General features: G+C 29.8%; 1 protein-coding gene across 1 annotated transcript in view; it reads left to right on the top strand.

Moving 5' to 3' along the window:
• Window positions 1-18,359, top strand: part of LOC135964242 (pleckstrin homology-like domain family B member 1) — a 69,124-nt gene that overhangs the window by 8,121 nt on the left and 42,644 nt on the right. The window contains exon 2 of the mRNA XM_065516424.1: window positions 18,182-18,296. Coding sequence (XP_065372496.1) covers window positions 18,182-18,296 — 115 coding nt within the window. The remainder of the gene's footprint in view (window positions 1-18,181; window positions 18,297-18,359) is intronic.

Raw genomic sequence — 18,359 nt, 5'->3', positions numbered from 1 at the left:
TTTTTCATTCCAAGAAGTCGAACAAATGTAAATTTTGTAAATAAGCATTTAATCATGAAAAGGAACTCGATCTGTTCTCATGCGAAGAAATAAAAAAATCTTTAATCCTCAATAACTTAGAAACAGCCTAATTGAGAAAAGAAGCACGATCTGCTTCTACATAATTACATAATAATGTGGGATTTTTTAAAATTTTTAGCTTTAATTTTGAAACATTTGTACAATATAAATTTATTCAAAGTATTGGCCATATATATCTATAGCCTTTTCCCATCTTTCTGGCAACATATGGATTCCACGCCTAATCTTTTGAAGCTCCACTTTGGATACTCTGTTCCAAAGTGGAGCCTATCCCAGAGAGAGCCTTCTACATCGATCGAAATAAATAGTAGTCGGATGGAGCAAGGTCTGGACTATGAAGCGGGAGAGGTAAAACTTCTTAACAACTGCATTGTCAATTCTTTTTAACAGGTATGGCTACATGTGGCCGATCGTTGTCATGATAGAATATTACGGTTTCATGTATGACCGCATATTCTGGGCGTTTTTCGGCCAATGCTCGCTTCAAACGAAGCAGTTATATTTGGTACATATTCCCTATGATGATCTGGCCAGATTTTAACAGCTCATAATATGACGAATACAGTCGATTCGTCTGATTGGACGGGCTTCGCATACGATCTCCAACGTTTCGGGTTGTCGTGCACACACAGAGAAAATAGATTCGTGATAGCAACAGAATTTGTTGCCAATCGAATGATTCTACCTAAGTAACCTAATTTTACAGTGGTGGCTAAAAATTTTGAGAAGGAGTAACAAAAGTTCGGTTACTACAATCGAATATCTTCTTTATCAACTAACTTTATATTCATAGAACCGAAAAATTCTATTTGTGCAACAGATTCGGTTGCTACTACGAATCTGTTTTCTCTGTGTAATGGATCCATTTTTCATCGCAAGCAACGATTCGGTGCAAAAAAGATTTATTTTTATAGCATTCAAGCATCATTTCGGTCATGCAAAATAGTCTTTTAAGGTCTATCGGCTTCAATTCCCTGTTTTTGGATGAATCCTCCTGCTCGAAATCGTTTTGAAATTGCTGCTTAATGATTTTACAAGCTCTTGTTGTGTTTTACAACAATCTTCTTGGAGTAATGCCTCCAATTCTTGGTCTTCAAAGATTTTTGGCTGGCCTTCTGTAAACAACAATGTCGAATTTTGTGCCAACAAAGCGTAATATTCGGGTAGTTTTGCTTTACTTTTTTAATTTGAAAAAATAGTGCCGCTAAAGCACAACAATTGCAAACCGAGTGAATCGGTTTTAACGTACTAGAGAAGGTTTATTCGGTTCAGAAGTTGTGATTTTGAAACGGAGGACAAAGATCACCCATGCCTGCAAAAAAATTTTTAATACCAAGAACTGGAAGATTGTGTGCAAAACTCAAGAAGAGCTTGCATACATATTGCAAGCTCTTGTATATCAATCATCAATTTCAAAACGTTTGCAGCAAAATTCATCCAAAAGAAGAAAAATTGTACTAAATGAAAGAAAATAATTTTTGCATTGAATCAATAATTGCGATGAAAAATGGATCCATTACGATAACCAACCAACCAGCCGTATCGATTTTTTTGGTGGGAACAAAAGGATTCTATCTATTATGAATTGATGAAATCTTGCCAGACCATTACATGGAACCTGTACCGAACTCAACTGATTCGTTTGAAGCGAGCATTTGCGGAAGAAGTCATTGGTTTTGACTCAGACACATTAAGAAAATTTATAAAAAATTTTTTGTATGAAAAAGTGCAATATTTTTAAAGGACGGAGTTTTAAAGTTTCATATTTTTGAATCTAATTGAAATATTGACTTGAATTTTTTTTTGTAAGACCAAAAATTAACTTATCTAAACAAAAAAATATAGCTCGGAATAAATGTGGATCAATTTGTTCCTAATATTTGAAATCCTATTAAAATTTTGATATAAATTTTATATGTAATATGTAATAAAATCTTTATTTATCAAAATTTTTTAAGTATGTCATTCTTAATAACAAGGTATAAAAAAACTTGTCAAAAGGTCAAAGGGAATCCCGCAATTCCTAAAAATTTTAGCGAAAATCACAAAAATAGTATTTTTTACAATTTTGCCTATAGGGTCCACAATTCCTTTGGGGCTGGGAAAATACTTTGGCTATAAATAATGAACACATCAAGGTTTCCAAAGCAGCTTTTTGCTTTCTGATCCCAGCTTTGGGATTTTAGAATATGTGGCCCAAAGTTGAATTTTTGATAAAATATAGGTCAAATTCTGAAAGGCGTAGGGGCGACATATTCAAAGAATAGGACATGTTTTTTATATCGAAATGTTCTCCGTAAACATATCTTTCAGAAAAACATAAAATTGTTATATGTTCTTAAAGAAAGTTTTTTTTAATTAAAAAAGAGATAAGTCACCTTTTCGCCCAAAAAACAGCAAAAATCCAAAAAAAAAAAATTTGAATACTAAAATTGAAAATCGTTTATTTTAGGATCCATAACTGATATTGCTCTGAAATCTTTTGAATGTTATTCGTAATTTAGTTGTCTAATAAAAATTCGAGTCCATTTGGTCCAAAAGAACGACCCATATTTTTAAAAAAGCGGACCAAGGTATGGCAATATTTTAAAATTTCAATTTTGAAATGCCTATAACTTGGAAATTATAAGAGATAAATAGCTCACGCAAGCATGTTTTTTAGCCGAGCGCTTTTCAAAAATGTTAAAATCTTTGAAATCGGATGGGAAACAAAAAAATGGCACGTGTTTAAAAATTTAACATGTCGAAGGTACCCTACTTTGAGCCCCCATAGCGCCGCCCCTGGATTATTTGTATGGCCTATTTTAATATCTTAAACTCGAATACTCCTTGGCTACGCCAGCTTCGGGGCTGGGAACAAAGTATCCGAAATTGGCTTGATTTGTTCAGAATGATGGGAATAGGTCATAGCTAATAATGGCCAATACTCCCGCTTTTTCAAGTCATACATCCAATATAAAATAAAAAATTGAGAAAATGAGAACATATTTCTGACCAAAAATTCGTTATACATCTAAAGTTAATTTCTTCATGCTTTATATAATTCCGTAAACTTTTCAATTAAATATTTTTGTTTAGTATTTCCACCATATATTGTCAATTTGTCATTTATTTGATTTAGTTAAGTTGCTAACACAAATACACTAGCTAACTGTCAGTCAATTTATTTAAATGATCAGCCAGCCCAATTCGCTTATTTTCCCCACATCTCATATAAATTTATATAGAAATTCGCATTTTTTATTTATATTTTTTTTGCAACTTTAATTAAGGTCTTTTAAGAAATAAAAAATAACACAGAAAACAACACAAACAAATAAATTAATAATAAATACAACACATTTGTGGTTGCATTCAGATGTGTATGTATGTAAATGTGGAAACGAGTAGAAAAGAGAATAGTGAGGCAAGATCGACCATGTAATACCATGCAAAGACTCCAAGTTTAACAGCGCATTTGATGTACAAGCGAATCTTTTATTTAAAATTCAAGTGATTTGTGAATATAATTAAAAATTACTCTTTATAAAAATGATCATGCAACGATCCTCATCTTATTTTTATAAATCATTCTTGGGTTCGTACGTTTTATTTGTGATCGAACTGTTAATATTAAGTATCAATTTCTGAAGATCTTTATGTAAGATAATTTCTATTATTTTGAACTGATCGTTAATTTGTAAGCAGACATTTCAGCAAGGACTGAAATCTTTTGATCTTGTCAGAAAGTAGTTTTGGAAAAAAAATTCTGTTGCAAACTTCAGCATAGTTTCATAATATCCTCTTAATTATCATGTTGATGATGTAGGGTATAAAAAGTGATCATATATTGTTTATTCATATGACAATTACAATTGAAATGAATGTGTTGTACGTGCGTCTGAGTCTGTATGGGTGAGTGTATCTGTGTGTGGTGGCATATTAAGAAGAATGACATCATTTAACCCTAAACACTCAAGTGCATAATTTATTCCATTCAGTTCCATTCTAGCGCATATTTACACATACTTTACTTGCAAATGTACTATCGTAAACGAGTACAATACTAGTATACTTAGTTCAATTTAATTTTAAAGTACTTTTCCTCGCAATCAAATGACAATGGACGCATACTCGGCTGAACAATGAAGATAATGCGTGCGTAATAATTTTGAAATAAAAATAATAAAAAAAAAACTCTAAAAGTGGAAGGAGTTGGCTGATGACTTATGAGTTTTTCATAAATTCCGGATTATAAGTTTAAATCAATTAAATTTATTTTTTTAACATCAATTCATTTCAATTAATCATCATGCGTTTAGACTTGACTTGTTTTATATTTCACAAAATTACATCTACAAATAAAAAAAAATATGGTAGACGTGATTAAAATTCATAATTATATTTATTTTATTTATAAATTTTTAGTATTTTTGTTTTTGTGTGGTGAAATTTTGGCTTCATCCACCAAAAACGTCTGCCAATAAATTTTGGTTTTCAAGGTTTATTTTGCACTTCTTTTGATAGATGTGTGTTTCGGCTGTGTTCAGTGTTGCAGTGCTGGGCATAAACTTATGTATTTACACACAAACAGTTACACTTGTACATTGAATGTTGTAATACATAAATAAATAATTAAAAAATTATGTAAAAAAAATGTTTGTTAGTTGATGAAAAACGATTTTACTATCACCCTAATGCAATTACAGGTTTTCTCTATTTTATTTATTTTTTTTATCTACATACGTATGTAATTGAAAAACCTGAAAGAAATTAATTGTTTCATTTATTTATTTAAATATCATAATGTATCCGGTACAATTTAAAACTGTCTACTGGCTACTTGCATATAGTACCTACATAGAAAGTGATTTCAAAATCATAGAAAGTTTACAAAGTTTTTCAAATAAATAACTTTATTTATTAGACATTTTATGTCTAATAATTTTGGTTATTTTGTGTGTATGTACTACTATTTTTTTTAGAAAAGTAGTATATCTGCTACTTTTTTAAAAGGTAGTATTTTTATGTAGTATTTCTATTACTTTTCAAAAGTTGATATAGCTACTACTTTTTTAAAAAAGTAGTATTTCTACTACTTTTTTAAAAGGTAGTATTTCTACTACTTTTATAAAAAGGTAGTATTTCTACTACTATTTTGAAAAGGTAGTATTTCTACTACTTTTTAAAAAGGTAATATTTCTACTACTTTTTAAAAAGGTGGTATTTCTTCTACTTTTTTTTAAAAAAGTAGTTTTTCTACTACTTTTTTAAAAGGTAGGATTTCTACTATTTTTTAAAAAGGTAGTATTGCACAAATATTTTAAAAAGTTAGCATTTCTACTACATTTCAAAAAGGTAGTATTTCTACTACTTTTTTAAAAAGGTAGTATTTCTACTACTTTTTTAAAAAGGTAGTATTTCTACTACTTTTTTAAAAAGGTAGTATTTCTACTACTTTTTTAAAAAGGTAGTATTTCTACTACTTTTTTAAAAAGGTAGTATTTCTACTACTTTTTTAAAAAGGTAGTATTTCTACTACTTTTTTAAAAAGGTAGTATTTCTACTACTTTTATAAAAAGGTAGTATTTCTACTACTATTTTGAAAAGGTAGTATTTCACCTACTTTTTAAAAAGGTAGTATTTCTACTACTTTTTAAAAAGGTAGTATTTCTTTTACTTTTTTTTAAAAAAGTAGTTTTTCTACTACTTTTTTAAAAGGTAGAATTTCTACTATTTTTTTAAAACAGTACTATTTCTACTATTTTTTAAAAATGTAGTATTGCACAAATATTTTAAAAAGTTAGCATTTCTACTACATTTCAAAAAGGTAGTATTTCCACTACTTTTTTAAAAAGGTAGTATTTCTACTACTTTTTTAAAAAGGTAGTATTTCTACTACTTTTTTAAAAAGGTAGTATTTCTACTACTTTTTTAAAAAGGTAGTATTTCTACTACTTTTTTAAAAAGGTAGTATTTCTACTACTTTTTTAAAAAGGTAGTATTTTTACTACTTTTTGAAAATGTAGTACTTCTACTACTTTTTTAAAACGTACTATTTCTACAACATACTTTGTTTAAAAAAGTAGTATTTTTACTACTTTTTAAAAAGGTAGAAATACTACTACTTTTGAAAAGGTAGTTTTTCTACTACATTTTTAAAAGGTAGTATTTGTATTATATATTTAAAAAGTTAGTATTTTTACTACTATTTTAAAAAAATAGTATATCTACTACTTTTTTAAAAAGTAGTATATCTACTACTATCTTAAAAAATGAGTATATCTACTACAATTTTAAAAAGTGAGTATAATACTACTATTTTAAAAATATAGTATATATACTACTATTTTTTACTACTTTTTAAAAAGTACAATTTTAAAAAAAGTAGTATATCTACTAATATTTTAAAAAAATAGTATTTCTACTACTTTTTTAAAAGGTAGTATTTTTACTACTTTTTTAAAGGTACTCTTTTAAAAGGTAATATTTCTACTACTATTTTAACTAGTATATTTTAAAAAGTTAGTATTTTTACTACTATTTAAATTGGTAGTATTTCTACTACTATTTTAAAAAAGGTAGTATTTCTACTACTATTTTAAAAAAGGTAGTATTTCTACTACAATTTTAAAAAAAATAGTATTTTTACTACTTTTTAAAAGGTAGCATTTCTACTACTTTTTTAAAAAAGTAGTTTTTCTACTACTTTTTTAAATGCAAAATTGGTTCAAATTAAATTTTGACCAGTATTTTTTTATTGATCGGAATGCAATTGAGGTTCCAAAGTGATGCATATCCTTAGAGATCGTTCCGCCTCGATCGAAACAAATATTAGTCGAACGGGGCACGGTCTGGACTATAAATGTTTATACATATATTTAACAGGTATTACAACATGTGATCGAGCTTTGTCATGATGGAATATTACGGTTTCATGTCATACGAAGCTGTTGCTTTCGGTACAGTTTCCCTATTATGTTCTGGTCAGTTTTTTCGGCTTCATTACATTACAATACGCTTACGCTTCAGGTTATTGAAATGGATCCATTTTTCATCGCAAGAAATAATTCGGTGCAAAAATTATTTTCTTTAATAACGGTCAAGCTTAATTTCGGACATGTAAAATCGTCTTTCAAGGTCTCTCGGCTTCAATTCGTATGGTACCAAATTTCCCTGCTTTTAGATGCATCATGCTGCTCGCAAATTGCTGCTTGAGTAGTTCCCAATGATTTTGCCACAACAAACTTATAATACATAACCTTATGAACCTGTGGAAGGTGTAAAAATGCAAAATATATTAATGATTTATTTAAACCTCATTTTCCAAATGATTGAAATTATAGTTTGCTGGGTTACTTTGGCATTTTTTGCACTGTCAAAGTCAACAATAATTCATTAATTAAGGATATTTGTTACTTTTTTGTTTTCTCCATATTTTTATTTTATCCACCCCAAATGCCAATTTTGATACAATACCTCCATTATCTAATTAAAATCACCTCTCCCTGAAAAACAATACTGCTTGCTGCTCTTAATGTAACAATAAATGGAGCATTATTTGCCAAACTATAAAGACGCCAGCCACATTTATAAATAATTTATTTTGTTGTCTGAGAGTTCACGTTAAAAGGATTAAATGACAGAGACTTCCTATAAATTTTCTTAGATCAAAGATGATTGGAAAAACATAAATCTTTTGTTTTTTTTTTGTTTCGCTTTCTTAAAGATACTAAAACTACAACCCCTTTTGCAAGTATTGCAAGTAATTCATATTGTTCATATAATACAAACAAAAAAAATATAAAACAATAAAAGATTTTGCACATGTGCTCGTCTGTTCGCTGATTTTATGTTGGGTAAATTATTGTGTATGATTTTAACCACCAAAAATAAGAATGAAAAAAAAAATACCAAGCAACCATATGGTGGATGGATGTTCGGTTGGATGGATCGATGCATGGTGCCTGCCGCTGCCTACATACAAACAAATGAACATAAATTCATCTGATTTTGTTTTTGGCATATTTTTACTCTTTGGCAGATAAATTTGCAATTTGAAAATTTCATAAATATAGAAATGCGAAATACACAGAAACACACCCTAGTACAACAATTTCCACCATCCTCGTTCTGACTATCATCCGTCCGTCCGTCTGTCTGTCTATAAAACACATTGCAGCCACATGAAATGCGTTTTTATTTATTATCATGAACAATTTTCTTTTGTATGTTTAATGTATGAGAGTTGTATGAGTTTTTGTGCGTAAATTTTCTAAAAAGAAATGATATGAAAATTGTGTTCAATGACCTTCTTTTTTTCATACTAAGTACAAATTATTTTATTTGCCTGCTCTGTGTTCTGTTCTGTCCTGCTCTTAGATATGCCACTCCATTTCATTAAGGGTTGTTTATTTACACCTTTATCAAAAATTAGTACGTGTATTAATGCGCCTGCGCGCAACCGTTTTTTTCCACCGTGGCTATGTGCATGCATGTGTGACGTGTGTGTTTCGTTGTGTATGTGCCTGTGTGTGTTCGTTAATTTTGAATGAGTCATGCTTCTAATCGTTTATCCTATTTTGTCGTATAAGGAAAATTTATTATTTTACAGATTGTGTTGCGGCTATTATTGTTGTTGTTTTGTTATTTTCCAAAAGCATCATTAAGAAATACCAGAAATTTCGTGCAACAAGAAGAAATATGGAAAGAGAAATTCTAAAAACTCATTTACGTTTCAATGTTTTTTGTATTTTGATACAACTACTTACTCGCATTCTTATTTTCTTTGGGACAGTTAGGGAAATTTGATTAAGGGCATTGTTTAAAAAAGTAGTTTTAAGGGCAGGCACGGATCCAAATCGAGTAACATTAATTTTGTATTTTTCCGTTTTTAAGGAGTGAGTTAAAAAACCTTAACACACATATTTTCATTAAAACTTTTAATCCAAGAATTATTTGATTTTTATTTTTGATCAAGTTACCTTTGAAAAGTATGTCAGTTGTTATGTTTAATGTCAATTATGTTCATTTGTTGTTAATCTGATTAAAATGAGTGACGAGATAAAAGTGCGTACAAAAATTATTTAATATTTTCAACAAAACCCAACTTGGTCCTACAAAAAGTTGGTCAAATAATCAAAGGTCTACAGTCAAACCGTTTCCAATGTTATTAAACAGTATCGGGAGAATTTGATAGAAAACCTCGTTCAGGTAGAAGGAATGGTCCACATGATGTTTCTAAAGCCAATAAATAGTAAGTATTTTACGAAAAGTTAAAGCCAATGCTGGTTTAAAAACATACAAGTCTCAAAAAGTTCCTGACAGGAACGCTGCCAATAATTTAGAGGCCAAAAACTGAGCACAAAAATTGAAATCAAGTTTTATAAAAAACTAGTTGATCGCCCCGGCTTCGCCCGGTAGCATTTACTACTGTTATTTCTTCAAGTTTCACCAACCCACTCACACCAGCCTGTTCTTATTTATTTGCAAATAAAATATCTAAATTTGTACTGCATACTTTAGGGAGCTTTTTTATTACAGTTGAATGGACTCACAAAAAAAAGAATTTCCGAGTTTTACCTGGAATTTTTGAATTTTTTTCTTTACAAACCATCTCCTGAAAATTTCGAATCGAATAAAAAAAAATCAGCCAAATCGCTCCAGCCGTTCTCACGTGATGACATTACATACATGGACCATTTCATGGACCGTACTGTATAATGGATGACAAAACGTACGTATTGAAAATTTTTAAAGATTATGGGTCAATATTTTTATGTTGCTGATGCTCGAGTGAATGTTGTAGAAAAGTTTAGGACCCAAAAGCATAAAATTGTCCCAAAAAGTTGTTGACATGGTAAGAAATACGCAGTTGTGATAAAAGAAGCAAAATGTTCTATAAATACCGAAATTTACATCAAGAAATGTTTACAAAAAAGGATGCTTCCATTCATGAAACTTCTTAATGTGTCCACATTTTTTTTGGCCTAATTTAGCATCTTGTCACTATGGTAAGCAAGGCCTTGAGTGTACCAAGAGAGGCAAATCCTCCAAACTGCCTGGATCTAAGGCCAGTGGAGAGAGAATTGAAGAGCACAAAAAAGGTATCCAAAAGTGTGGTAGATTTAAAGTGACCGAAAGCACTACAAAAACCTTAAAGGAAGGGTTTCCGGAAAATATTCATAAATTCGGTTTTGGGGTTTGTTATTCCATTTCTACATTTTTCAGTATATATTAATAAATCCGCAACTTTTTGAATTTCCCAGATCTTAACTGAAAAGGCAAAACTGTCAACAGGCATCTGTCAGTTGACTCCTATCAAAATTTGAACAAGCTGCATCACTTAGTTTGTGTTTGACAGCAATTCATAGCAGACTACCTCGTGACTTGAGGAGAAATGGGAAAAAAATGAATTGCGTCTGCTCAATAAGAATTATTATGCAACTCTGCACAATCAATTTCATTGGTAAACAATGTAGCCCAGTTGAGGTCACGATATGGTGTTGGCCGATCGCAGATTGAAAATGCAAGAGATTGTGGAAGCCATAGGGATCCTCACATTGCTTAGTGGCTTCAATTTTGAATGATCACTTGGGTATGGGAAAGCTTTCTGTAAGATGGCTACTGCGGTTGCTCACTATCGGATGGCAAAAAGTATGCACACATGTGCAGTTTATATGAAAAAAAAATCCCTGAATTAGGCTACGAAATGCTCCTTCTTCCGCCCTATTCTCTGGATTTAGAGTCGAGTGACTATTTCTTGTTTCCAAACCTGAAGAAATGTCTAGGCGGAAAGAGATTATACTCCAACGATGTAATCTTCCCACAAAAAATATCTATTTTGATGACCTCGACAAATCTTGGAAGGGATTAAAAAATGGAGTAAGGTTGGACAAAGTGCATAGAGGAATACACCTGTGTTTCATTCAAAATGGACTTTTTTACCCAATCCATACACGTCTGTCTGTTGAAATCAACTTTCCGAAGCTCCCAAATAATTTTCATGCATTGATACATCAATATATCCGCTTTTGTCCTGGTTTGGTTGATTATTAAGTCCTTAATATATACAATATGGATATCTTATGAAAGACATTTCAAAGACTTTCCATCGCCATAATAACTCGGATTCGATTGGCAACAAATTCGGTTGCCATCACGAATCTGTTTTCTATGTGTACAATTTGATGAATTTTATAAAAGTTCTTACAAATCCGATGATTCTCACAATAATTTTTTGTAGTTAGGATGGCGAATATCGATGGGAATGTCCTTGATAAAATTTAATTGAGCTACAATACATGTGTTCATATATTTTTGTAGTTTCCATGAATGTTTTTTTTTTTTGAAAAAAGGGTTATCGATAATTTTTTGTTTGCCAGGTAGAAGTGTCATTAATTTTCTTACCTACTTACTCACTATTTATAAATGCAAGTTTTTGACAGATTTTTTAGCAAATTGTTTTTTGCTTGAATTTTATATTTCCAAGAACCATGGAAAATTCAAACAAAGCCACAATCATTGACGGTAGTTCATGGCAGTTTTAGGTCATTCGCTATGAAATTGCTCGTTTGTCATTTTCCTTTCATTTGTCGAATCGGCACTTTTCTTGATTAATGTTTAAGAATATCGATTCAAAAAGGCCCATAGTGGACACCTCCTATATATGCAAATCTTTAAACGGTTCTAATTTTCAGTTTAAAAAAAAAGGTTTAGATCCGTTATTATAAGAGTTCAACCGAATATTTAGTTTTGGTTTCGGGTTAGGCCAAAAATCGACCTAATACATACTAGTATTCTGTCATAATTTGGGTGATTTCCGAATCCGAAACTTTTTTAACAAAAAGAGAGATTGGAATTTAAGCGACCGCTATAGGCCGATGAGTACCAACTACTTTTGGCTTGAATTGGATGATATAGACACCAACGACATGTTTCGACAGGAAAGCGATACGTTCACATCACGTGGAAGTGATGTGAACTGTGTGAACTGGATCGTGCCATTTGACCCCGTTAGACTCTATATTGTGGGATTTTCTTAAGTCGTTTTATTAAAATAGTTTTATTAAAATCGGACTATCTGTTTATAAATTACAGATTTATTACCATTTCATTTTTAAATTCCCTGCCTATGCAGGTTAAAAATTCATATATTTATGATCTTCCACCTTTAAACAAATGTCAACCACTGTTTGCTCTTTTGACCCTTAAAAAAGACACGACCAAAAGCAATTTCATTACGGTTTTATTTATGCCTCCTCTTTCTTCCTCAGCAACTTGTGCAGCAAGCGACCGATGTTTGGTTCTACAAATATCAGCTGTTTCTTATTATGATTGTATTAAATGTATCTATGTGAGCCTGAGTGTTTGTGTGTGTATGTATGTATGTATGTGTGCGAGTATCTACCAAACAGAAAATACAAATTGTATTCATGTTCGCATTCTTCATCATCAGTCAGTCACTCACTCACTTACTCAGTCTCAGTCAGTCTCTAGTTAACGTCATTTCTATTCAGTTGCTTATTTTACGTCATGAATTACATTTCGCCGTTGTCGCTGTTACCGGTTCAAGTTTAACTTTATTGCACACATACGCTAAAGTTTTCTATTTTAATTCGAAAATTTTTGTGTTTAAAAACGAGTGCGCGAGTGTGTAACTTGTGTGACTGTTTCAAATGCACCAGAGCATAAAAATATACAAACTGTATTTGAAAACCAAACAAAACAAACTTTATAATAAAAAAAAAGAATAATAATAAATTAAAAATTAAAAAAAGAATAATTTAAATTTATCATTTTGTTTTTAATTGCGTGTTTAACTAAACTAAATTATTTTGTGTTAAAAAGTTTATTACAAATTTTCATTATATAAAATTTATTTATAAGAAAAAAGGTACATATTTGTAATATTTTAATTGTTAAACAAAATTAAAACTACTTGAACACTGTTTATGAAAAAAGTTTCATCATATAAAATTATTTAGAAAAAAATATATAAAATTTAGCAAAAAATTCATTCATGTAAATGCTAAACTACTTGAACAAAATATTATGACACACATATTTTCACGATCACCTTTTAAGAAAATTCAATCACGTAATATTGTAATTTTTGTTTTGCTGTAATAAGAATTAATGTGTGAAATTATGTTGCTTGCACTAATAATAAACAAATAAAATCAGTGTAATTAAATCGATGAAATTCTTAATATTTACCAAAATATATTTAGTGTGTGTGTGTTTACTTTAGTTTAAAAATAACAATTTCAATTTGTTTGTGTAATTTTCAATTTAAAATTGATGAGATATTGATCAATTTTATTTGCAATAGCTCAAAAAGTGTTTATTTAAATTGTCTTTGTAAACGTCTTTAATTGAGTTTTCCAAATTTTGGTCAAGGCTGGGAAAATAAAATAAAATTTTCGTAAGTTTTATTTGAATGATTTATTTAAACTAATTAGAGCGTATAATATTTAAATGTTTTCTTTTAAAATATATAAAGAGAAAAAGTAAAAAAAAAAGACTGGCGTTTCGACAGCCTAACATTAATTAATTATAAACTGACACTAATCTAGTCACTTGACTGACTTGACCTGTTGTAGTTCCAACACTTAATATCTGTGACTTTAACATAAAAGGAGTTATTTGACAGCATATTATTACTGAGCGCAGAGAGAAAACATGGTTGTGGTAAACATAATCTAGCATCATATTTTGATGAGATTTTAGTTTGTAGTCCAAACATATTGAGTGTTCGACTTAAAAATGCGGGATTTAAAATAGATGGCGTATCTTTTCAACACGGTTTTTGTTTTTAAAAACTTAGTATATGTAATTTATTCTTACTTAGTTATTGGACATTATAGTATAAAAAATAACGTTATTGCTCACCAAAGCTCGGTTTCAATGTACGATAGATGGTTTCTTCGGTTCAGAAGTGGTGATATTGACACGGAATCCAAGGATCGCCCAGGCCAGCCAAAAAATTTTGAAGACCAAGACTTGAAGGCATTACTCCATGAAGATTGTTGTCAAACTCAACAAGAGCTTGCAAAATCATTGGCAGCTATTCAAGCAGCAATTTCTAAACGTTTGCGAGCAGCAGGATTCATCCAAAAGCGAAATTGAGTACCATACTAATAGAAGCCGAGAGACCTTGAAAGACGAGATTTTACATGTCCGAAATGAAATTAAGATCTCCTTTCAAGTCATAATGTCCTAATATTTCACAACTCGGCGGTTCGGCTTAACCGACTCTTAGGCGTTCGGCTCAGGTCTTTGCTGGTTGGTTACGATAACAAAATAAACATAAAATACAGATGGTCAATTCATAAGGTCTCTTATCAAGTCATATTGTCATAATGTCCTAATATTTCATGATTCGGTGGCTCAACTTAACCGACTCTTAGGCGTTGGGCTCAGGTCTCTGCTGGTTGGTTACGATAACAAAATAAACATACACAATAGGGTATTCATTCGACTAATGATCTTTCGATTAATCGAATAATTTCTTACGAATAATTATTCGAACAATTTAAAAATGGCCATTTTCGAATAACGAATAATCCGAACAATTTTATGTAGAATAATCGAATAAAACGAATAAATGTTCATATATATTTAATTTTATTAAATTGCTTAAAATTTTTCATAATTTCAAATTTAAATAAGTAATAATGACTCACAAAAATTTTATTGTTTCTGAAATTCGACAAATAACTAAAGACAAAGGGACTTTCGATCACTGTAGATGAGTGTTCCGATAGCTCCTTCTATAAATATATAAATATTACTGCAAGAAGTTACAATTATAAAAACAAATCTTTCAAAATTTTTAATTTAGGACTTGAACCAATGAAAATAAAAGAAACGGAATAAAATATTTGTTATTTAGCTGGCGAAATATTAGAAGAATCGCAATTAATAATCAAAATGTTAACTTAGATTAAAGTGGAGTTGAATGTGATGGAGAATGTGATTTTGAAACGGTCGACGAATGTGATATTGAGGATGATATTTATAATGATTACATTGAAATAGATGAAGGCCATGATCTTAAAATATATTTAAGTGATGTTATTAAACGCGTACGTAAGTGTTGCAAAATATTTAATAAATCGAATGATAAACACAAATATTGCAAAATAACGTTTTGTTGCAAGAAAAGCATGGAGTTCGTCTTATACATGATTTTGACCATCCTTGAAGATCTTTGTCTAACATGGTAATAAACTTTTTCGTCAATCATGCACTCCCTGACTTCAAATTAGCCACGTTCACTGACAATGATATCAAACTTTGGACAGATTCCCTTTATTGTGTAATTCCCCAAGACCACTTTATTAATCAAAGATTCGGTAACGTTGATAGAGCTTGAGGATATAATACAATTTGTTATAAATAATTTAGAAATAGTGAATAATTAATTTACTAAAGAATTTGTTACTCAATTTAAAACCCGAATTAATGAACGACATAAAAAAGTTCTTAATACGTTTATATTGTATTTGAATTCAGGATCATGTCCAACTAACTCAAATTTTTTAAAGCATAGCTCCAAAACAGAAACTAAAGGGTTTGCTAGTCAATTGTTTTGTAGATTGTTCGGGAATTAATCTGATCAGAATATTTCTGTTGAAAATTGATGGACTTTGTTTTCGAATGTTTTTTAACATTATCAATACTTGACTTGTTAACTTTAAGGTTATTTTTTGTTTTTCTTTAACAATAAAATATTAAAAAACCGACTTCAAAACTTCATTCTTTACTTTTTTAAAAAAATTTAAATTATTCGAATAATTCGATTAATTTTAAACGTGTGATCGAATTATTCGAACATGTTAAAATCTCTTATTCGAATTATTCGTTTTATTCGATCAAGAGAAAAATCGAATAATTCGAATACCCTAATACACAGCGAATACCGATTCGTGATAGCAACCGAATTTGTTGCCAATTGAATGATTCGGTTGTACACATAGAATTTTTTGGTTCTATCAATAGAAAGTTAGTTGACAATGAAGAATTTCGATTAAAGCCACCAAACTTTTGTTACCCCTTTTAAAATTCTATAGCCATAACTGTAAAATTCGGTCACTAAGGTAGAATCATTCGATTGGCAACTAATTCGCTATCACGAATCTGTTTTCTCTGTGTAGAATACAGAGTATTGTTATTTTAGGAAATTTTTTGCTTGAACGGCAATAACAAAATTTTTAAACCATTGTGAATTATTAGGTTATTATGACATGATAGGAGACATTGTGAATTGACCAACTGTTAACAAAGATTGTAGTATAGTTGTCCTAACCATGCCGAACCATGTTTTTTCCCGGCTTGTATTTGAAAGGTCTTAGATATTATCTTAACGACTTTGTTTAGTGTTGGTTACTATAACACTGGTGCTAATGATTATTTCAGCAAGAAAATCATGAACAATAGATTTAAGTAGTCAAAGCATAATTTTAGACGTTAATTTGAATAATATCTAATTAATGGGCTGTCTTCAATTTATATATTTTTGGGTCATTTAACACATAAGTCAATCTTTTTTGGAAGTAATCTATTGGGGAGTCAATTGTCACTAAGAGTTCTTTTGTACTCCGGAGTTCAGTCTATGTAATCCATGTAGCATTAAGCAATACTGATTGTCCATCTGGATGAAGTCACGATTCAGAGAGCCCTCAATATTCATCCTTGAGCGTCTAATCGTAGATAGATAGAATGAATGCAAGTAACAATTAATACTGTCTGTCATTCATGAAAGAATAAATTAGTTTTGAAAGGAGAAGGAACAAATCCCTAGAGGTCAAAAATAATGCTCGCAGAATAAACTTCATCTGGGTTGTCATTCGAATAAAAATTATTCGAATAATTGAGGAAAGAAAATAATTTTTATTCGAATAAATAAAATGTTTAGAATTAAAAATTATTCGATTAAAAATAGTCAATTAATCGAATACTCGAATAAATATATTTGCAAGGTAAAATTAAAAAAAAAGAAATATATATTTGTTTAAATAGAAATAATGAAGAAGATCATATTATATGAGGATCAGGATATTTAGCTCACATAAGTATTGAAGGGGTCGCAAAATTTTCGGTGGCTGTTAATTTTTAGCGTCGCACTCCTTACACTTTCGAAAATAAATTGTTAGCTTAGAGTGCAATTAGTAAATATTTCTTATTTAATTTAAATATATATAAAAGAAATGCTAAACCAAATCAAGTTTATTTCCTCTTTTCTTCTATAAATAGCTAAGGTTCACTTACTGGTTACTAAATTTGTTTATTTATTTAATTATTTTTAACCTTTTTAACTTTTATTCTTGAGAAAAATGACGTACCCTTCCATAAAATACACTTTCAACAATAAAAACACTATATTCTTTATAGTTTATTATATGAGTTGTTATAACATTTGTTTTACATATAAAAGTTATTAAATGTGCAAAAAAAATTATAAATGTTTTTTATTGTTTTACTTAAAAATTTCATTAAAGAAAAGCTAATACTTTTGTTCGTTTGCCAAACATGACGTTTCGTTTAAATATAATTATAAATTAAAGGGGGTTAAAAGTTCAATTGACAGACTTTTAACTGTTTGAAGTTTAGCTTTGGTTGTCATTTATTTAGATTTTTTAAAAGATTTATAATTTATTTCTTAATAATTTCTTTTGTCAATCAAAATCAAATCTGTAAATAAATAAGGACAGCAAGATCTTACCAATAGATCGTCAGGATCGCATGTCAATGTCTATAAATAGGGAAAAAGAATGCAAATTTTGATGCCTTTAATTATAACACAGGATAAGAATACGAAAAAGAATTTCTTGCACTCCCCTTAAAAAAATTTTAAATTACAAACGGAATAACAAACTTATACATACCCTTGCTCATGGTGAAGGGTATAAATAAGAAACACACAATATAGAAAATCAAATTAATTTAAAATAAAAAAAATAATACACCTATACACAATATTAACACACATTCTTCAAGTTTTATATTTCGAAAATACATTAAATGTGAAACAAATTGAATTTTTTTCAAAAACAAAACTCTTTGTTTAATATACCATTTTAATAATTTTATATTTTTTATTTTCTGTTATTTTTAGATGTCGTTGACAAAAAAAGATCCGTCATTTTGTGTGGCAGCAAATGATCCTCACCTGGTGAGTTTGGGAGGTGGACGTTTAAGTACTGCAGTAACCATACACAACATACCCATTGGTAAGTAAACAAATACTGTCTATCTATCCATTATACAACACCAAATATTTAAGTATGTAGGTT

This window comes from Calliphora vicina, chromosome 1 (assembly GCF_958450345.1).
Source record: "Calliphora vicina chromosome 1, idCalVici1.1, whole genome shotgun sequence".
In the NCBI taxonomy this organism is placed as follows: domain Eukaryota; kingdom Metazoa; phylum Arthropoda; class Insecta; order Diptera; family Calliphoridae; genus Calliphora; species Calliphora vicina.
Note: the sequence above shows the minus strand (reverse complement) of the source record. Positions and strands in the feature narration are given on the sequence as shown.